Below are 20,458 nucleotides of genomic sequence, written 5' to 3'. Positions count from 1 at the left end.
ATTAGCACTAGGTATAATCAGGTTTTATATCTATAATTTTAATTTTTCAAAGAAACAAAGTGCATTAATTAATAAATGAATTTTTATTAAATTAAATAATAATTATGACAAACCTACATCTAAAGAACTTCTTAAGTTTTTATAAAGATATTACAGTTTACGTTAATTTAATAACTACCTACCTATACTACAAAATCTCTTACTAAACTAAAAAAATATAATTGGTGCATAAGCATTGACCTCTACTAATACAAGTACGCTGGAGTTACTATTGACAAACTGTTTTTGAAGGAACGTAATTAAGTATCGCCATTTTGGTACTGATAGCATATATGCATGAATATGTCATTCAATGTTCTCAGCGTACATATTCAAAATCCTTTGATTTTTTATCGTTTTGTATTTTATGTCTTTTTTCTTGTACCTTTATTTGTATTTAAATTTATTATTAATTATCTAGTTAGTGTAAGTGGCACTGCCGTTCTAATAAGATATAAAAAATAAAATAAATAAATAAATGCATGATCAAATATACCATCACTACCCATATTTTAAATACAAAAGTGTTTGTATGTTGGTTAATTGGTTTATCCCACAATCACGTCGCGACGGAGCAACAGATTGACGTGATTTTTGCATGGGTATAGTTGGAAACCAGGACAGTGACAAAGTCTACTTTTTATCCCGGAAAATCAAAGAGATTCTACGGGATTAAAAAAAAATCTTAATCCACGCGGACGAAGTCGCGGGCATCAGCTTGTGAATTAATAGCACCAATTATATTCAACCGCTAAACCAATCGGACGTTATGGAATTAAAGGACGCAGCTCCGCTCTTCACGTTAGCGAAGTTGATGGACAGGGAACTGGGTCATCAGGTCCGATATAGCACGCGATATTTTTAAATTATCATGTTTTTTTTAATTATTCTCTTTAATAATGAATTCTAGTCCCATAAACTATCGCTATACAAAAAATCACTTCATTTTATTACTACAGTCCAGGACCCTATTTTAACAAATGACACGAGAGGCTTATGGTAACACAGAATGAAATAATAGGAAACACTGTATAAGATATTCTATCTCGTTCTCTCGCAGGCTAAATCCTATAGATATGTTCGTCTCTTTTAAGGCGAGTCACCGGAGCGGGCAGCGCGGCTTGTAATTACACCGCTTGGCAACGTTCAAATTATGTGTTTCAAACGTTAAATTTGAATTTAATAAATTATAGAAGTACTGTTGAAAACCAAAATTTAGCAGGTTCTCTGTAGTACTTAAAGACAAATATTTCCATGTAAAAACTATGCGCCAAGTCAGCAATTTTAGTATTAAATAATTCGTTTTAGACTTTTATTTTAGCTTCTTTCAAGATTTAATTTGATCGAGTGAAGTACTTCCTATTGTGTATCAAATTAGCATTTTCCTTAGACAATGTCTTCAGGTATATTGTATATTTTTAGCAAGGCCGTTATTTAATAGCAAATACCTAAAACATTTGATCTAGCGAACCAGTTTTTTCCGCTTAGCCTCGGTGACTCGCCTTAACCGCTAAACCAATCGGACGTCATGGAGTTAAAGAAGGACGCGGCGCCGCTCCTCGCGTTAGCGAAGTTGATGGGCAGGGAACTGGTCATCAGGTCCGATATGTCTGCGCGCGACTTGTTCGGACTTGCGGACACGGCTTTCTTCTTTACCTGATAAATAAAAAACCTTAGATTAATATACATAATTTAAGTTAAGGGCAATAAGTTAGTTTAAGGGCCGATATTAATAATAGTAAAATGAAAGTCTACAAAAATCGGGCTGTTACACAATGACGTTAAAGCACGGTTGCTTCAACAAATTTCAACAGACAAGTAACCAACAAGTAAGACAGACGGGCGTTACAGAACAAAACGACAAACAAAACAATTTTAACCAATGTATGTAACGATAACAAACGGTTCGAAACAACCTAGCCTTAATATAGGATGTTCAAACCTAAAACCAAGTCAACCCTCCCCCCCGATTGTGCAAGAAAAACGTATTCATCGTTATTGTAATCGTCAAAAAACTCTGTTCTTTGATTGGTTGATTCGCTGTTTACATTTTTTCACAGCCAATCAAAGGGCAGAATTTGTTAACGATTACGATAATGATGAATACGTTTTTCTTACAGAATTGGGGGGCGAGTCAAAGTCAAGTAAAAGAAACAACACTATTATTTTCGTGATGTAAATACAAATTCGCGGTTTTAGGATTTTTCCCTTTACTTGTGCTACTACAAGACATTGCTTGATACCTCCCAAATTTTATGATCCTAGATCAACGGGTAATACCTAATAGGTAAATTGAAGACCCATCAAGGTATCAGTCTTGACAGACCCGACAGACAGACAGACAGACAACGAAGTGATCTTGTCAGGGTTCCATTTCACGGAGAGGAGATATGGGACCATAAAAATGAATGTTAAAACTATATTAATGTGGGTTAAGTAGGATTAATAAGAATTAGGTTACTGAGGTAGTTATATTTGATTACAAAACTCAAATCACACGATTTACCAGATTCAGAATACGAAGCTATGATGTGGAAGTTCGTTCTGTATAAACAAAAATTTTAAACAACATGAAATTGAAAAACTAAAATTCGACTACAAACGGTAGGGCATAATATTATAACCTTACTGATTCTGAGCACAACCTAATTTTAGAGTATTCACATACTCTTCTTACTAATATAATATGAAGAGGACAGACGCAGTTTGACAGTTTTAAATTTTATTTTGAGATGGTAAAGCCCGTGATTTTAGCGCACAGTCGCGAGCCTACTGTTTAAATTTGTAGCGTGCACTAAAATTTAGAGTCTTTAAATGTTAAGTTCATGTTCTGTCCCTTTTTAGCATTGTTAAAAAGAAGAGGATGCAGATACTCTAAATTTAGTTTAGAGAAAGACAACGGAATCGGTGCCATAGTCTATATTAATATTACAAATGCGAAAGTTTGTCTGGATGTCCCTTCTTTTTTATGTAGAAACATTTGACGCCTGCCAGTGACGTCGAAGCTTCGACGTTTTGTTACTAGAGATTGTGTAAGTATATTAGAATTGTCCAAGAAATGTTCTATTTTGTAAAATTGTAAGTCTTTTAGAAATACTTACGGGTTTTTCTTGCTTCTTATGCAAATTGGCCGGAGTGGCGACGGGTAGTATGGAGAACCAGTGTGAGTCGGCCGAAGCCAGCAAGGAAGCCGCCTTGTCACCCGTACCACCGGATAAAACCGGTTTTGTGCCGATTATACCAGTTATTTGGCCGTGGTGAAGAATCATACTGCCTAATAGCGTCTGAAATGGTAACATAATGTTTACGTTCTGGGTTCGATTCCCGTCAGGGAAAATTGGGAATTGTATAATTTCTAATTTTTTTCTGGTCTGGTCTGGTAGGAGGCTTCGGCCGTGGCTAGTTACCATCCTACCGACAAATTCGTGACGCCAAGCGATTAGCGTTTTGGTACGATGCCGTGTAGAAACCAAAGAGGTATAAGTTTAATAAAAACTGCCATTCCTATACCCGCTTAGTTAGCCCGCTTCCATCTTTTTTTTTTGCTAGGAGTAGGTACGGCAATAGTGCAACGGGTGGGGTTCGAACCGGCGACCTTTCGGTTTTCAGTCCGCTCCTTTAACCGTTGAGCTATTGAGGCTCTTAAACTGCATCATGACTTACCACCAGTAGGTCGATTTCGTAAAACCTGAATCAATCATTATTACAATCTCAATTGTTCTGATTGGCTGAATTTGTGCGATTGTTGTTGCAACAATGCATTGTAGCCACTAGTGAGCGAGCGTCAACCAATCAGAGGTGATTGCGATCGTGACATTGTAGCTGTCATTCTACCGCAATCGAGGTCCTGGCATCTGGTCAGTGGGCGTTAACCATTTTGAGTGACCAACCAATCACCAACCAAACTTTGTTACCGAATTGAATTTCGAACTTTTTTTTAAACATAGGTTCTCTAATAGAGTAGTACGGAAAACAGGTTCGTTTGTGATTGGTTGGTCACTCAAAATGGTTAACGCCCACTGACTTTTTTGTCTTTGTCACTTGTATGGGATTACGTAAGAGAGAGAGCCCTATACTAACCTTTCTCCGTGGACAGAATATAATGAACATAGGTACCTGTTTTAATTAATTAAATATCACTTGCTTTAACGGTAAAGGAAAACATCGTGAGGAAACCTGCATGCCTGAGAGTTCTCCATAATGTTCTCAAAGGTGTGTGAAGTCTACCAATCCGCACATGGCCAGCGTGGTAGACTATGGCCAATACCCTTCTCACTCTGAGAGGAGACCCGTGCTCTGTAGTGAGCCGGCGATGGGTTGAACATGATGATGATGATGAGGTACCTGGACTCTTTGAACGGATCTCTTCAAGTTGGCCTGTATGTACGGATAGAAGACGTCGTAATCAAACGGATCGATCTTCTGACGTAAAAACTCGCACATTTCCTGAGAAAACTCTATGGCCCTTTTGTTTTCTCGAGGCACCATTAACAACGTCATATGTCGCACGTCCATTAGTAACTGAAGCGCACATCTGAAAGAAAAGTTTTTTTATTTTCAAAATCACCATAAAATGGAAGAAAGGCTCAAGATATAGTCCGCGACCGGTCGAGATGCCAATCGGGGTATGAGGCGGAGAAGCATCCAGTCAAGTGATAGCCATACACCGTCAAGTGTGCATGACATCACGAATACTGACAGCCATACACCGTCAAGTTTACTGGACGCCGCTTCAAGTCCGCTACAAACTTGACCGGTAAACTTGATCGTGTATGGCCAGCGTTTTTTTTTTTTTTTTTTTTTTTCCTACCATAAAGCACCATTATAAAATGGCAGCTTTATTACTACTACCATCTAGCCTATGGGCTAATAAGTAATATTATTCTAGCTTAAACTTCTACTTATGATTAATTTTTAAATCTAATTTACAGTCCAATAACTGTCCTTAGTTTATTCTAACACGTACTTACAGTTCACTATGTTCTTGTGACCTAGAAAAATAAAGTAGCACAAGCACTATTACACAAACGCTGCACTTATGTACTTTTTAACACTAATTCGAACGGCTTGGTTCTTTTGAGCCTCCTTTTGATATCCATGTTATCTAGAAGCTTCACAGCCTCCAAATTAACATGATGGCGAAGTCGATGTTGGTGAGCTTCTGCGTACTTTTGGATGATTTTGTTTACGAACTCTATCTTAAGGTCCCTGTGGAGATCGTGATTTCTTACATACCAGGGTGCATTTGTTATTTCCCTGAGTACTTTGTTCTGGAATCTCTGTATTACTTGAACATTGGTCGGTTTAGTACACCCCCAGAGTTGTATACCATACGTCCATACAGGCATCAGAACTTGCTTGTATAGCATAAGTTTATTATGTAATGAGAGCGTGGAATGCCTTCCAAGCAGCCAATACATTTTTTTGTAGCGTAATTCTAACTCCTCACGTTTCTTTTTAACATGAGCTTTCCATCGAAGCTTTGCGTCAAGCGTCATACCCAAGTACTTCGCTGTATTTACGTAGGGAATAAGTTGCCGATTTAGATAAATTGGGTGATATTTTGGTAACTTATTGGTAAAATCTATATGCATAGATTTCGACTCGTTTAGCTTAATTCGCCACTTTATAGTCCAATCGTTGACTTTATTTATGGCAGCTTGAACTTTTTCTACTGCTTCTTCGTGACTTTCTCCAGTTGCTATTATGGCAGTATCATCAGCGAATGTTGCAATAGTGTTATTTTCTAGTGCTGGAATATCACAGGTGTATAATAAGTACAGGACCGGACCTAAGACACTTCCTTGTGGTACCCCAGCTTTAATTTCTTTGAGTTCAGAATACGCATCTTCTTGACGGACTCTAAACCATCTATTTGAGATGTATGATTCAAGAATATCTGCAAATGACTTTGGTAGCATATTTCTGAGTTTATAGATAAGCCCTTCGTGCCACACTTTATCGAAAGCTTGCGCTACGTCTAAAAAGACTGTAGAACACACTTTCTTATTTTCTAATGATTTCTCTATTATGTCAGTAATTCTGTGGACTTGATCTATCGTTGAGTGTTTTTCACGGAATCCAAATTGGTGATCTGGTATTAATTTTCTCTCCTCTAGTATAGGTTTTATTCTTTTGAGTAACAGTTTTTCAAATAATTTTGAAATAACTGGTAATAAAGAGATTGGTCTGTATGATGTTGTTTCATGGGGTGGTTTCCCCGGTTTAGCGATCATAATAACTTCAGCAACTTTCCATAACTCAGGTACATGTCTTAGTCTAAATGATGCATTTATGAGATTGGTAAGTTTCACTAAAGCTTTCCGAGGTAGGTTTTTTAAAATTTCTCCGGTAATGAGATCATATCCTGGAGATTTTTTTTTGCTTAAATTGAACTTTATTTCTTCAGATACTTCCTTTGGTGTCACAAGTCTGATATTTTGCAGGTCATCTTGTCTTTCTTCATTCTCACTGAAATCAATTGTATGGCCCTCATTTGGTTGGAATATATCTTCCAGATGCTGAGCGAATCTATTAGCTTTTTGAATGTTATTGATAGCCCATTTTCCATTTGATTCTTTAATAGGTGGTATATGTGTGATAGGTCTTTTTAGATTACCTGTTACTTTCCAAAGAGAATAGTCAGTTTCTCGGTCATTGGTCAAGCTTCGTAGGTAATCATTTAACTTAGTGTCATTATGACTTTTGATTGCTTTCTTGATTGTTTTCGCGAGTTTGTTCAGTATTCTTTTGTCTTGTGGCGATCTCGAGGCATGGCCTCATGGTATATGGCCAGCGTGACGATTTTTTTTTAAAGAATATTAGCCATATTAAATGACTAATATTCCCCTTTCCTCTCCAACTAAGCGTCAAGCTTGTGCTAGGAGTAGGTACGACAATAGTGCAACGGGCGGGGTTTGAACCGTCGACCTTTCGGTTTCAGTCCACTCCTTTACCGGTTGAGCTATTGAGGCTCTACGGTTCACGATATACACATACATCCTGCTGACAGACAGACGGACGGACGGACGGACAGAGGAGACTTAGTAATAGGGCCCCGTTGGCACCCTTAGGGAACGGACCCCTAAAAATTGAAATTTTATTTTACCTTTGGTTTATATCCGTCTCTTTTTCCCTAATGACTTTGTTATAATGCGCGAAGGTGATGGATATAGTTTTCTCAATAAACGCGGTGTGTATTTCAGTGGGTAAGGTATGCGGGACCACTTCGTCCAGTATTCTACTGACAGCGTAGAGGTACTCTTGTAGTTTCATAGAAGGTCCGGCTGGTACCTTTATAGTTGATTCTATTGCGTTTCCTTCTTCATCTTTTTCCTCGATTTTGATTAGGTCCCATTGCTGTTGAAATAAATGTTTTATTAGGGGCTGATTTTTAAATAAAAAATAAAAAAAAATCTTTTTTATTCAAATAAACTTTTACAAGTACTTTCGAATCGTCAGATGCATCTATCTACCGCTGGTTCGGAATGACTTTCCTACCGGGAAGAACCAGCAAGAAACTCGGCGGTTGCTCTTTTCAAATATTTGATATAGGTACAAGATTGTAAAAAAGTATTTGCAGTCTTGAGCGTTGCTGGAACGAGCTGCAGGTTTACGTATACATTTATTTTTGATAGATTAACGGCTTTGTGATAGTTCTGATAAGTTTAAGTGATTTTGTAAAGTGGTGATAGTAAAAAATACCCGGCTGAGTTTGTTGTGGGTTCTTCTCAGACTTGGGCGCGTTTGGAACCCTCGTAGCTTTAGTTTTAAGTAGGTAATTAATTATCACCACTATATCATCTTAAAAATTAACAATTTTGACCATCAGTAAGCGTAACATGTTACCTATTCTGAAATAATTTGACTTTGACTTTGACATCATGATCAACCCATCGCCGGCTCACTACAGAGCACGGTATAAGAAGGGTTAGTCGACCACGCTGTCCAAGCGCGGATTGATACACACCTTTGAGAACATTATGGAGAACTCTCAAGCATACAGGTTTCCTCCCGATATTTTCCTTCATCGTTAAAGCAAGTGATATGCAATTTCTTAAAACGCACATAACTCCGAAAAGTTAGAGGTGCGTTCAGGGATCGAACCTCCGATCTACCGATTCAAAGGCGGACATCTTAACCACTATGACTATCACGGCTTAGAAAAGTAAATGTAGAAAAGAAAAGAACAATATTTTTAGGGTTCCGTACCTCAAAAGGAAAAACGGAACCCTTGTAGGATCACTTTGTTGTCTGTCTGTCTGTCGGTCTGTCAAGAAACCTACAGGGTACTTCTCGTTGACTTAGAATCATAAAATTTGGCAGGTAGATAGGAAAAATCTGAAAATCACGAATTTGTGGTCACATTACACAAAAAAAATTAAATTGTGGTCATGAACTAATAATTAGTATTTTCAATTTTCAAAGTAACCATATCAAGTGGGGTATTATATGAAAGGGCTTCACCTGTACATTCTAAAACAGATTTTTATTTATTTTATGCATCATAGTTTTTGAATTATCATGCAAAATGTCAAAAAAATACGACTGTAGTACGGAACCCTCGGTGCGCGAGCTTGACTCGCATTTGGCCGGGGTTTTTTGTCTTACCATCATTAAATAATCTATATTAGCTTCCAACGTAAATTCCTGAGGCAGCCCCTGAGTCAACTCCCTCATTTTCCCATCAACAATCCCCAACCACTTTTCCCAACACAGAGCACAATTCTTCTTCAAAACCACACAAATATCGTTCCAGCACTTGACTTCGGCATCAGTTGGGAGGTCCTCGTTGATATAACATTTACGGAGGTTGGGCATAAGGTCGGTTGTTGCTTGGATGAAGCGCGCGGTGTATATTGCGGTGGTCTTCCTTTGCAGTTCTGTTGATTGGAGGGTTGGTTCCTCGAAACAGGCCTTTATGTAGAGGAGCATGCTGTAACAAGCAAATCACTACCCATATTACAAGTCGTAATAATAAAAACTAAAATGCACGACTGCACCGCAAAAAATGGCGCCATATAGCCCCATTACTCAATTTTTTCCTAAAAATTTAGTCAGTGTGGCTAATTTCGTTGTACACAAACTCTAAACTAAAATGACACGTCTAAATCTATTGCTATCCCTTTCATAGTATTGCTTGCGGAAAAGGAAAGCACTAGATTTAGACCCGTTCATTTAGTTTAGTTTAGAGATTGAGTACAAGAGAATCGGCCCCATTGTCTCTCGAAATGATATAATGATTCTAAGGGTAGTTACAGTTCAAGACAGTTAGGGAACTTCTAACAAAACATCGAAGCTTTGACGTCACTGGCAGGCTACAAATGTAAATTTGACGCTAGGTCACCCTATTTTTCGTTGATTTGAAAGAAAGAAAACAAGATCATTTTCGAAAGCTTTGCCATACATGACCACTTAAACCTACGAGTTAGGTTATCCCGGCGTCTCTAGCCTCTAATACTTGAGCAGTAAAGTCAAAAGACCTCAAGCTCAGTTACCTCTGTATATTCCTATCCGAAGTGTCCCTCAAGTACTGCTCAATGTCAACTCTGTCCACAAACACTTGCTGCAAATCTTCTTCCTCGTCATACGCGAACAGCTTCTCTTTACTCTTTCTCTCTTCGTACAAATAGTCCTTCAAGTCTTCTAGAAGCTTCTGCAGTTCGTCGTCTAGGCTTTGACAGAGTTTTTCGAGGTTTGGGGTAAAACCGCGGTCTTGGCGGGTCATGCCTGTAAAGTTACTCCAAATTAGTCCATCCTAACAATCTACCATAAGACCCATTACGCACGGTCGCCTAGTCGCCCGGCAACTCAGTCGACGGCAACCGTTAGAATCTGTAATTTATATGGAAGTCGCCGTGTCTATGCGCACGGAGTTGCAACGACTGCAACTTCCATATAATTTTTTTTTTTTTTTTTATTTGACTAACCAACAACATTTACACATACACAAGTATTTACATACAAAAGGATTTAAACGTTAACAACTGGCTAGTACAAAAGATTTAGGTACAATGATGTTATGACTTTAAAAGGCAGTAAAGTAAAGCAAAATGTAATAAGGAATTAGCACAAATGCGCTAATGCCCCCGCTCTAACGCACAAATTCAGACAATTTGTGCGTTAGAGCGGGGGCACACGATGCGTTGCGGCGCCGGAGCGGTGTCGCTGCGTCGTCTTACGTAGAAATATCTGTGGCATGTTTAACGATGCGCTCCGGCGCCGCACCGGACTTGCAAACACCGAGACGAGGCGGGGAAGGGTGAATGCGTTGCGACGTCGGAGCGGCACCGTTCAGTTTATGCGTCACAAGGAAGGACACTGTCCAACGCTGCTACGGCGCCGCTGCGACATAACAACGTTGCGGCGGCGAACCGCTCGTGTGCCCGCTGATACGGTGAAAACGACATGGAGATGGACCTTCACTTTCAGTTACTCCCACTTACAAGACCACAGCATCCGTACCACAAAGGTAGTCAAGATAGTTTGCTCGCTATGTATTTTAAAAATAAATACCCAAAAAACCTGTGTAAAAAGAAAATTAAATACCTTTCATCAATTTATTCATAACACTGACGACTTCATTCCTGGTCTCAATAATCGTATCGCCAATAAGGTCCTTCCAGACGAACCAGTTTATATCCGCCTCCTTTTCCACTTCCTTGTCCGAAGACACCTTAGTCAAGTCTATCAACAGCTGAGTCTTGAAAGAGTCATAGATTTTCTGCCATCGGTTGTCAATGATGGTCTTGACTCGCGCCGTGAGGAGCGGTTGGAAATAGTGGCACCAGACATGCACCTCCGGTGTGTCTAATGATTCGCATATCGAGCTCCAGTTTGGTGGGGATTCTGGAAAAATAATAGGTATATTAAGATCAAAATTCCTCAGTGATAGAAGACCAAAGGGAGACCAGTCTTCGAACAGTGTGTGTTGCCAGTGATGAAATTTGGATCCGAGACATGGACAATGGACATGTCAACTATGGACCTTATAAGAAAGCTCAGAGCCACTCAGCGGGCGATGGAGAGAGCTAAGCTTGTAGTTCATCTACGTGATCAAATCAGAAATGAGGAGATCCGTAGGAGAACCAGTGTAACCAACATAGCTCGGGTTGCGAAGTTGAAGTGGCAGTGGACAGGGCACACAGTTCGATACTTATTTCGATATAAAAAAGATAGAGGTTGGGGTTCCAAGGTGCGAGAATGGCGATCTCGCACCGGAAAGCGCAGCGATGGGAGACACCTATGTCCAGCTGTGGACGTCTATGATAATGATGATACTGAATATATTAAGAAAAAAATTACTTTCTTGCTTAATGAAAAATATGGGTGCGTGTGTCTAGTAACATTAGAAAGAAATGAAACCTGAGATTTTCAATTTTGTTCGTCATCTTGGATTTGAAAATCTATCGGTGCAAGAATCATTAAAATCCATTCACGCATTTAGTCTTTAGAGCGCCACAAAGGAACAAACAAGCATAATATATAGATTGACTAGCTTATGCCCGCAACGTCGTCCGTGTGGACTACACAAATTTCAAACCCCTATTTCACCCCCTTAGGGATTGAATTTTCAAAAATCCTTTCTTAGTGGATGCCTACGTCATAATAGCTATCTGTATGCCAAAATTCATCCCGATCCGTCCAGTAGTTTGAGCTGTGCGTTAATAGATCTGTCAGTCAGCTTTTCCTTCTATATTTTTAGACTAGCTTATATGCTCGCGACTTCGTCCGTCTGGACTACACAAATTTCAAATCCATATTTTACCCCCTTAGGCGTTGAATTTTCAAAAACCCTTTTTAGAGGATTGTCTACGTCATAATAGCTATTTGCATGCCAAACTTTAGCCTGAACCGTCCAGTAGTTTGAGCTGTGCGTTGATAGATCAGTCAGTCAGCTTTTCCTTCTATATTTTTAGATAAACATATAACCATCCCTTTGCGTTGCGTAATTGGGTAAAATGCAATAATTACCAATTTTGAAGGCTTCTTCCCTAATTTCGTGCAACACTTTGATGCGGTTGACGTTTTGTAAGAGTGCGTGAACGTTGTCACTTATGAAGGACTTCACCCAAACACTCCATTTCTGAACGCTGTCCGTTATTTCCCTCTTAGCTAAGGGCTGCAAATCTTTAGTGGGAGATAACCTACAAAACGACACACTATGAGAATTACAAAAAATGAAAAAATAACATAAATGGTTTTTTTTTTATTTTAAAATTAATTGTTGTGTCGAAAATTATAAGTTTACTAGGTATGTATATCACTACCCCTATTACAAATGCGAAAGTGCAATGTTTGTTTGTTGGTTTATTGGTTTGTCCTTCAATCACGTCGCAACGGAGCAACGGATCGACGTGATTTTTTGCATGGGTATAGTTAAAGACCTGAGTGACATAGGCTACTTTTTATCTCGGAAAATCAAAGAGTTCCCACGGGATTTTTAAAACCTAAATCCACGCGGACGAAGTCCCGGGCCTCGGCTAGTAATAGATATTATCGAAGTAGTCATACTTATATGGCTACAGATATACTAAGCCTTAATCTGAGAAACGCTGTCATCGTGATCAACCTATCGTCGGTCCACTACTGAGACGGGTCTCCTCTTAGAACAGAAAGGTTTATATCATAGTCTCGAACCTCCACCTTCCGAATACGAGGCATCTTAACCACTAGGCCTTGTTTGTATTTTAGACTTATCTAAGTTTAAATGCTAAAGCTGTGATAGCCAAATGGTTAGGACTTCCGCCTCCTAATCGTAGGTCGGGGCTTCGATCCTGGGCACGCACCTCTAACTTTTCCGAGTTAAGTGCGTTTTTAAGTAATTAAAATATCACTTGCTTTAACGGTGAAGGAAAACATCGTGAGGAAACCTGCATGTCTGAGATTTCTCCAAAATGTTCTCAAAGGTATATGAAGTCTGCCAATCCGCACATGGCCTGCGTGGTAGACTATGGCCAAAACCCTTCTCACTCTGAGAGGAGACCCGTGCGCTGTAGTGAGCCGGCGATGGGTCGATCATGATGATGAAATGATGAAGTTTAAGTATTTAAAAATAAAAAGAATTACCTGTAGTTAGTCACAGCCGATGGCAATAATCTTATGGCGCTGGGGTCACTAAATTGCACCAACTCCAATAACGGCTGAGAATCCGTTCTGTAGAGGTCTCTTAATTTTTCTAAGACTGCTCCTCCTTCCTTCTCTATATGAGATATTCATAAAATTAAACTATACATGTACATATGTACAACTACTTTTAATTGTTAAGGGTAATGTCTAGGGATTTTTTTTACTTTAATTTAACAAAGTTATTAAAGAATTATATGGCTCGCTTTAATTTAAAAAATATTAGCAATGCACAACATAATATTAAGACGTTAGCGCGCGGCCCAGACCACCACCTATAGATGCCTAATAGCTGGACACTCCCGATCGCCAAGCTTAGGCAGTTGCTTAGCATAAGTCGGCCCACGCCCGTTCGGTACCCTCATTCCATACATTGTCTTGATTACGTGACTTTTGAGTCCACCAACCACAACAAAGCATTCTCCCCTGTCCCCCACTAATAAACCTCGCAGATCCTGACAGGCCATGGATGCTTCAACAAGCGCCTGCATGACATGTGCCTCGTGGAGAGTGGTGGTTGCTTGTGAGGACTGGCGGAGGAAGACCTCCACCACGTCTTGTGGGAGTGTGCGCTGTACGAGGACCTCCGGTGCGCCCTGCTGGACGGGAGTGTTCGCGAGGAAGAGGGTCCGGTTTACTACCAGGACCTCGTTGCTTCGGCGGAAAACTTCGGCAAGCTACGGGAGTTCGCGCACCACTGGCACAAGAGGCGGAACAGCTCGGACCGTGATCGTGGACCAGTGGGTGTTTGAGGAAGGATCCGGACCGCGGGGCACGCGGGGATCTGCGTGTTGTGTACGTCTGCCCCAGAAAGGGGAGAAAGACCAATTAGGGACAAGGACAGGAAAGAAAGAATTTGTAGGGAGTCAAGAAGGCGCCCCGGGAAAGAGCCACCGAGCAAGTACCGAACGGGCGCCCTTCCGCGTTTCGGCCCATATAACCGCGAGGTTGGTGGGGCCATGGGAGGTGGTGGGTTGTCCCCCACTAAGTCGAGCAAGTACCGAACGGGCGCCCTCCCGCATTTCGGCCCATATAACCGCGAGGTTGGTGGGGCCATGGGAGGTGGTGGGTTGTCCCCCACTAAGTCGAGCAAGTACCGAACGGGCGCCCTCCCGCATTTCGGCCCATATAACCGCGAGGTTGGTGGGGCCATGGGAGGTGGTGGGTTGTCCCCAACTAAGTCGAGCAAGTACCGAACGGGCGCCCTCCCGCGTTTCGGCCCATATAACCGCGAGGTTGGTGGGGCCATGGGAGGTGGTGGGTTGTCCCCCACTAAGTCGAGCAAGTACCGAACGGGCGCCCTCCCGCGTTTCGGCCCATATAACCGCGAGGTTGGTGGGGCCATGGGAGGTGGTGGGTTGTCCCCCACTAAGTCGAGCAAGTACCGAACGGGCGCCCTCCCGCGTTTCGGCCCATATAACCGCGAGGTTGGTGGGGCCATGGGAGGTGGTGGGTTGTCCCCCACTAAGTCGAGCAAGTACCGAACGGGCGCCCTCCCGCGTTTCGGCCCATATAACCGCGAGGTTGGTGGGGCCATGGGAGGTGGTGGGTTGTCCCCCACTAAGTCGAGCAAGTACCGAACGGGCGCCCTCCCGCGTTTCGGCCCATATAACCGCGAGGTTGGTGGGGCCATGGGAGGTGGTGGGTTGTCCCCAACTAAGTCGAGCAAGTACCGAACGGGCGCCCTCCCGCGTTTCGGCCCATATAACCGCGAGGTTGGTGGGGCCATGGGAGGTGGTGGGTTGTCCCCCACTAAGTCGAGCAAGTACCGAACGGGCGCCCTCCCGCGTTTCGGCCCATATAACCGCGAGGTTGGTGGGGCCATGGGAGGTGGTGGGTTGTCCCCCACTAAGTCGAGCAAGTACCGAACGGGCGCCCTCCCGCGTTTCGGCCCATATAACCGCGAGGTTGGTGGGGCCATGGGAGGTGGTGGGTTGTCCCCCACTAAGTCGAGCAAGTACCGAACGGGCGCCCTCCCGCGTTTCGGCCCATATAACCGCGAGGTTGGTGGGGCCATGGGAGGTGGTGGGTTGTCCCCCACTAAGTCGAGCAAGTACCGAACGGGCGCCCTCCCGCGTTTCGGCCCATATAACCACGAGGTTGGTGGGGCCATGGGAGGTGGTGGGTTGTCCCCCACTAAAATTTTACGATTTTGTTTTCATGCAAAACCTTGTACAATTGTACATGCGTACTCTTGTGGCGCCCGGTCACTAAATATAATAGCGGAAGCATGTTCAGCAGAGCAACGATGTACTTAATTGTAATGATTTTATCATGCCTTTAGACAATTTAATTGGTCTGCTGAACACGCCTCTGCTTAATTATCCGCAAAATATTTTTTTTTTTTGATATTTCAAAGCTATCTGCAATCAGTCATTGGATGGACTTTTATCAGATTTTATGAGTGCATTCAAGGTTCCGCTAAATTAATATAAGGGTGTTAATCCGCTAAATTAACACCCTTATATTTTTAAGTACTTAGGTAATAACCTGATTCTAAGCGCAACTAAAATTTAGAGTATTCGAATCTCTTTCTTACCAATGTGACAAGAAAAGGACAGATAAACCTAATTTATTTTAGAACTGTCAAAACCGTGACTTTAGCTGACACTCGCGAGCCTGTTTACATTTGTAGCGTAAAACTTAGGGTGAGATCTACAGAGCGCACTCTGACTTAGGTTAGACTTAAGACAGAGTTAAAACGAGACAGAGCTATATCTCTCACATAAATCTGTCTCGTTTTAACTCAAACTTAAGTCTGAGCAAAGTCAAAGTGCGCTCTATAGATTTCACACTTAGTGTCTTTAAATTTAAAATTTATGTTACGTCCTTTTTTAGCAATGTTAAAAAGAAAAAGATGCAGATACTCAACTTACCGACAAAGCAAGCATAGACCAACTCAACAGTCTTCAGAACAATTTTGACACCATTGACTATCTTCTTCTTAATCTGTGCTTTGACATCGCCCTCTAGTATTTGTGCGAGGTCGAATTGTAAGGTGGCTTTCAGACTGGTGTTGCTGTGGACGTCTATCAGAGTGTTTAGGAGTTGGACTATAGGCTGTGGGTCCAGTAAGTAGAGGCCTACTAGACATGAACACGCCACCTATAATAAAGGAAAAGTAAAATATTGTACACCATAAAAAGTGTTAATTTTTAGGGTTCCGTACCTCAAAAGGAAAAACGGAACCCTTATAGGATCACTTTGTTGTGTCTGTCTGTCAAGAAACTTATAGGGTACTTCACGTTGGCCTAGAATCATAAAATTTGGTAGGTAGGTAGGTCTTATAGCATACGTAGCGACGTAATTTATTGCATGGAAGTAGCCTATGTAAGCCCTGGAGAGTTACATAGGCTACTTTTTATCTCTAAAATCACTACCCCTATTATAAATGTGTAAGTGTGTTTGTTTGTTGGTTTGTCCTTCAATCCCGTCGCAACGGAGCATCGGATCGACGCGATTTTGTGCATGGGTATAGTTTAAGACCTGGAGAGTTACATAGGCTACTTTTTATCCCGGAAAATCAAAGTGTTCCCACGATATTTTGAAAAATCTAACTCCACGCGTACGAAGTCGCGGGCATCAGCTAGTGACGGATATAAATACAACAAGCGCTTATATCGCTAACGTAAAATAAAAATTTACTCTACCTCAACACTAATATCTACATCTTGTAGTTTCTGCCGACACATATCAACAATAGTTTGGCTCAAATTGGCAACAGAGTGCCACTGCTGTTGGACTATCCTTTGTAGGGACTGCATGCCTGGCTTTCGATTATTGCCACCAATATGTAGTTGGAGACCTAACAAAGAAAATTACATTACATACCTAACAATACAAACATTAATTGTAGAATATTCAACATTAATGTTTTAATGTTTTGTTTAAGAGCCTCAATAGCTCAACCGGTAAAGGAGTGGACTGAAAACCGAAAGGTCGACGGTTCAAACCCCGCCCGTTGCACTATTGTCGTACCTACTCCTAGCACAAGCTTGACGCTTAGTTGGAGAGGAAAGGGGAATATTAGTCATTTATCATCGCTAATATTCTTTAAAAAAAAAATGTAACGTCGGGATAAATCCCAAGCGTAACGAGGGATTTCTAACTCGCGAGCGTAACGTTGCATCTAGGCGCCTAAGACTAAAATTGCATAACCCACAAGTTCAATACTCTACTTTTCACACCTCGTGTGACAATGAAAACAAACAAACACCTCTCTATCCTAGATACCTAGGATAGGATTAACAGGCCTCTATGCAGAGCATGCTCAGAGAGTAATGAGACAGGAATACATACTGCTCAAATGCAGCAGTATACCTGCCTAATGAGAAGCCTACTAAGGCTCCCCAGCTACACTTCCCGAAGCTGTCGCAGACTTGGGCGGCGGAATTATTTTGGAGTATGCTCCGCTGGCTGGAGTGAGTTTAATTCAGCGGCTCTTTATGAATCATTTGATGTTGTCTGTCCACCTAATGGGGGGGACTTCCAAAACACTATGCTTTCCAGTGTGAGGTCGCCATTCTAGCATCTTGGGACCCCACATCTATCGGTTTTTTGAACCATATTGAACCTACCTGTGTTAATATGCCTTGCCATTATAAATAGCTGTGCAGCCTTCACAAAGTCGTTATTGCCAATACATTTCCAAATCTTCTCGGGTATTTCCATCAATAGTTTTATTTGTACAGAGATTGAATGCACTGGATTCACATTTATCTGAGAACTAAAATGAAAGTGATTATTTTTAATATCCCATCCCATCTTACTCATATTATTTAGATGCCTGGAAAAAACAAGAGGCAACATTACACATCTAAATACATTTAACACACTTACATTTAAATGTATACTTCAACTAAAATGATTGACATAATGATGTATTTTTTTATTCAGGTTAGACCTTGACTGCAAGCTCACCTGGTGGTAAGTGATGATGCAATCTAAGATGGATGCGGGCTAACCTGGAAGGGGTATGGCAGTTTTTATTCTATCATGTCAGATTCTATATCATCATCATTATGTAAACTTTAACCTTACTGTTTTCTCCACTAGTCCAAAGGGGCAAAGTCTATCTAGAAACATTTGATAGCTTATTGTTTGTAAGACTTCACTGCATTATAAATACAATGTCATCATCATCATCATCATCATCATCATGATCAACCCATTACCGGCCCACTGTTGAGCACAGTAGGGCGATTGTCTAAAACCTGCATCAATCATTATTACAATCTCAATTGTTCTGATTGGCTGAATTTGTGCGATTCTTGTTGCAACAATGCATTGAAGCCAATAGTGAGCGAGCGTTAACAAATCAGAGATGATTGCGATCGTGACATCGTAGCTGTCATTCTCCCGCAATCGCGCAGCAGGTCTTCTCTCCGAGTGAGAAGGGTTTGGGCCATAGTCTGCCACTAGGGTTGCCAGGCGTCCGGATAAAGCCGGCCATATGTAGGCTTTTTGATTGTGTGTCCGGCTTTTGTTAGGCTTTTTACATTTCGCAAACAAGCGTGGCCGAGCACAGGCGAGTCGACTGTCGGTCGCCCCCGGACAACAAGATTTATGACAATAATAAAAAAAGCTTGATTTTACATACTATTTTTTTGTCGTACCTATTAATACTAAGACACAAAATCCTCAATAATGTAGGGTGTCCGGCCTTTCTACCCAAATGTCCGGCCAAACTGGCTAGTCTGTCCGGCTATTAGGTTTGGCGACCTGGCAACCCTATCTGCCACACTGGCCCAAAGCAGTTTGGCAGACTTCACACACCTTTGAGAACATAATAAAGAGCTCTCAGTCATGCAGGTCTCCTCACAATGTTTTCCTTCATTGTTAAACCAAGTGATATTTAATTACTTACTTCAAACCTCTTACGTAACTCGAAAAATTTGAGGTTGATACCTCCAACCTCTGATTAGGGGGCAGACGTCCTAACCACTAGGCTATCACAGGTAGATAACTACCTGTGATAGCCTAGTGGTTATATTATATTATATATATATTATATATATTATATTATTATATTATGACTATACACTATAGCAGGTTTACAGGCCAGATATCAAGCATTGAAAAAGCTGTACTTAGTGACAGCTGATATAGAACATACCTTTGAGACTGTATAGGTCTATCCTGAATCTTAAATCCCACTAGATGTGTATCATGCAAGTTTTTACAAGCAAGCATCATGTCACTGATGTGTTTTAACGTACTGCCTGTTGTAACTTTCATATCTTCTATTGTGTCTGCAGCATGAATGAGGTCTCTATACCTTTCTCTGAAATTATACAACTATATATTTCTTACTTGGTACTTAATATTATAAATGCGAAACTGTGTCTGTGTAACCTTTTCAGTTTTAACAGATTTTGATGTAATTACATCCCTGGTACAGAGCAAGCAGTCTCTGGTATTAATAAAAACGGAAAAAATCTATAAATGCCTCTTTAGCACTTACTTACTTTACTAAAACACTCTTTGCACCCCACAAAGTCAATTATTAGGTCTATTTAATCCATTATTTGGAACTTATCACAAGTCAATGCGGACAAAGTTTTGGGCGATATAAACTTTATTTTTACTAGTTTCTTTGCTTGTTAAACTGTTGATAGTTATGCTACGGACAATGAATTTAATAAATATTGTAGACTTACCCAACCATGGCCCGTAATTCTTCTCTTTTTCTCTCGATTTCATATTGAAGTTTCTTTTGCACCTGATCGATATCAGTGATGGAATGTGTTTGGAATAGTTGTTCCGGGACTATGCCCAGTAAATTAGGTTGTTGCATGGCTATAGTTTCGTATTAACTTGAATTTAATTACTAATTTATTTAATAAATTCAAAAACTAAACAAAGTAGACTTCCGAAATGTTACGTCAACAAACAAATAGCTGTAATTTGTCAAAGTCATTTTGACACTGACAGACTGTCAATTTTCATAGACAATTTAATTTTTGTATGCATGACATACTTTAGAGGACTTCGCTATGCGTGGCTTTGAGAGATCAATCGAATACACACGGGGAATACACCGTAGTAGTACTTCCGAATTCTTTGGAGAGATCCACGCTATGGATCCACGTGTCAGTGGGATTCGGTGTCTTTATTTTGTTTTCAGTTTTATCGGCGTCTCGTTGTTGCCGTGTCGTCGTCTTGTTGTTCTCTTATCGTTACCATGTCGTCTTGTTGTGTCGGTGCCTTGTCGCAGTCTTTTTGTTGTCATGTCGTTCTAAAACAGTTTCTATGGTATTTCAAAAAATCCACGAAGTCGTGAGCATAATCTTTG

The 20,458-nt window shown here is 40.9% G+C and overlaps 1 protein-coding gene across 2 annotated transcripts; it reads right to left on the bottom strand.

Annotated features, from left to right (window-relative positions):
• Positions 1-63: 63 nt before the first annotated feature.
• On the bottom strand, positions 64-20,058 carry Cog1 (conserved oligomeric Golgi complex subunit 1). Of its 2 annotated transcripts, XM_069504396.1 has the most exons (15): positions 19,824-20,058; positions 19,280-19,447; positions 17,742-17,890; positions 16,815-16,969; positions 16,041-16,269; positions 13,108-13,240; positions 12,013-12,185; positions 10,588-10,887; positions 9,537-9,768; positions 8,650-8,974; positions 7,148-7,398; positions 4,384-4,573; positions 3,141-3,323; positions 2,546-2,583; positions 1,568-1,695 (listed from the first exon to the last, which is right to left on the bottom strand). In XM_069504396.1, exons 1-14 carry the CDS (start codon positions 19,958-19,960, stop codon positions 2,551-2,553), a joined length of 2,658 nt encoding a protein of 885 aa, XP_069360497.1. In that variant the 5' UTR covers positions 19,961-20,058; the 3' UTR covers positions 1,568-1,695; positions 2,546-2,550. The 2 variants fall into 2 exon arrangements, with proteins under 2 accessions (XP_034833206.1, XP_069360497.1); XM_034977315.2 differs by lacking the exon at positions 2,546-2,583 and having other exon boundaries at positions 64-1,695.
• Between the last annotated feature and the right edge of the window lie 400 nt (positions 20,059-20,458).

The sequence above is a fragment of the Maniola hyperantus genome, chromosome 17, assembly GCF_902806685.2.
Source record: "Maniola hyperantus chromosome 17, iAphHyp1.2, whole genome shotgun sequence".
Classification (NCBI taxonomy): Eukaryota; Metazoa; Arthropoda; class Insecta; order Lepidoptera; family Nymphalidae; genus Maniola; species Maniola hyperantus.
Note: the sequence above shows the minus strand (reverse complement) of the source record. Positions and strands in the feature narration are given on the sequence as shown.

Excerpts from the sequence above, each read along its gene's own strand:
- Cog1 (XM_034977315.2), bottom strand. The coding sequence starts at position 19,960 with ATGCAACAACCTAATTTACTGGGCATAGTCCCGGAACAACTATTCCAA. Across the intron at positions 19,448-19,823 it reads GAATTACGGGCCATGGTTGG|AGAAAGGTATAGAGACCTCA; the intron begins GTAAGTCTACAA and ends GTATAATTTCAG. Across the intron at positions 4,574-7,147 it reads GAGACGGATATAAACCAAAG|ATGTGCGCTTCAGTTACTAA; the intron begins GTAAAATAAAAT and ends CTTTTCTTTCAG.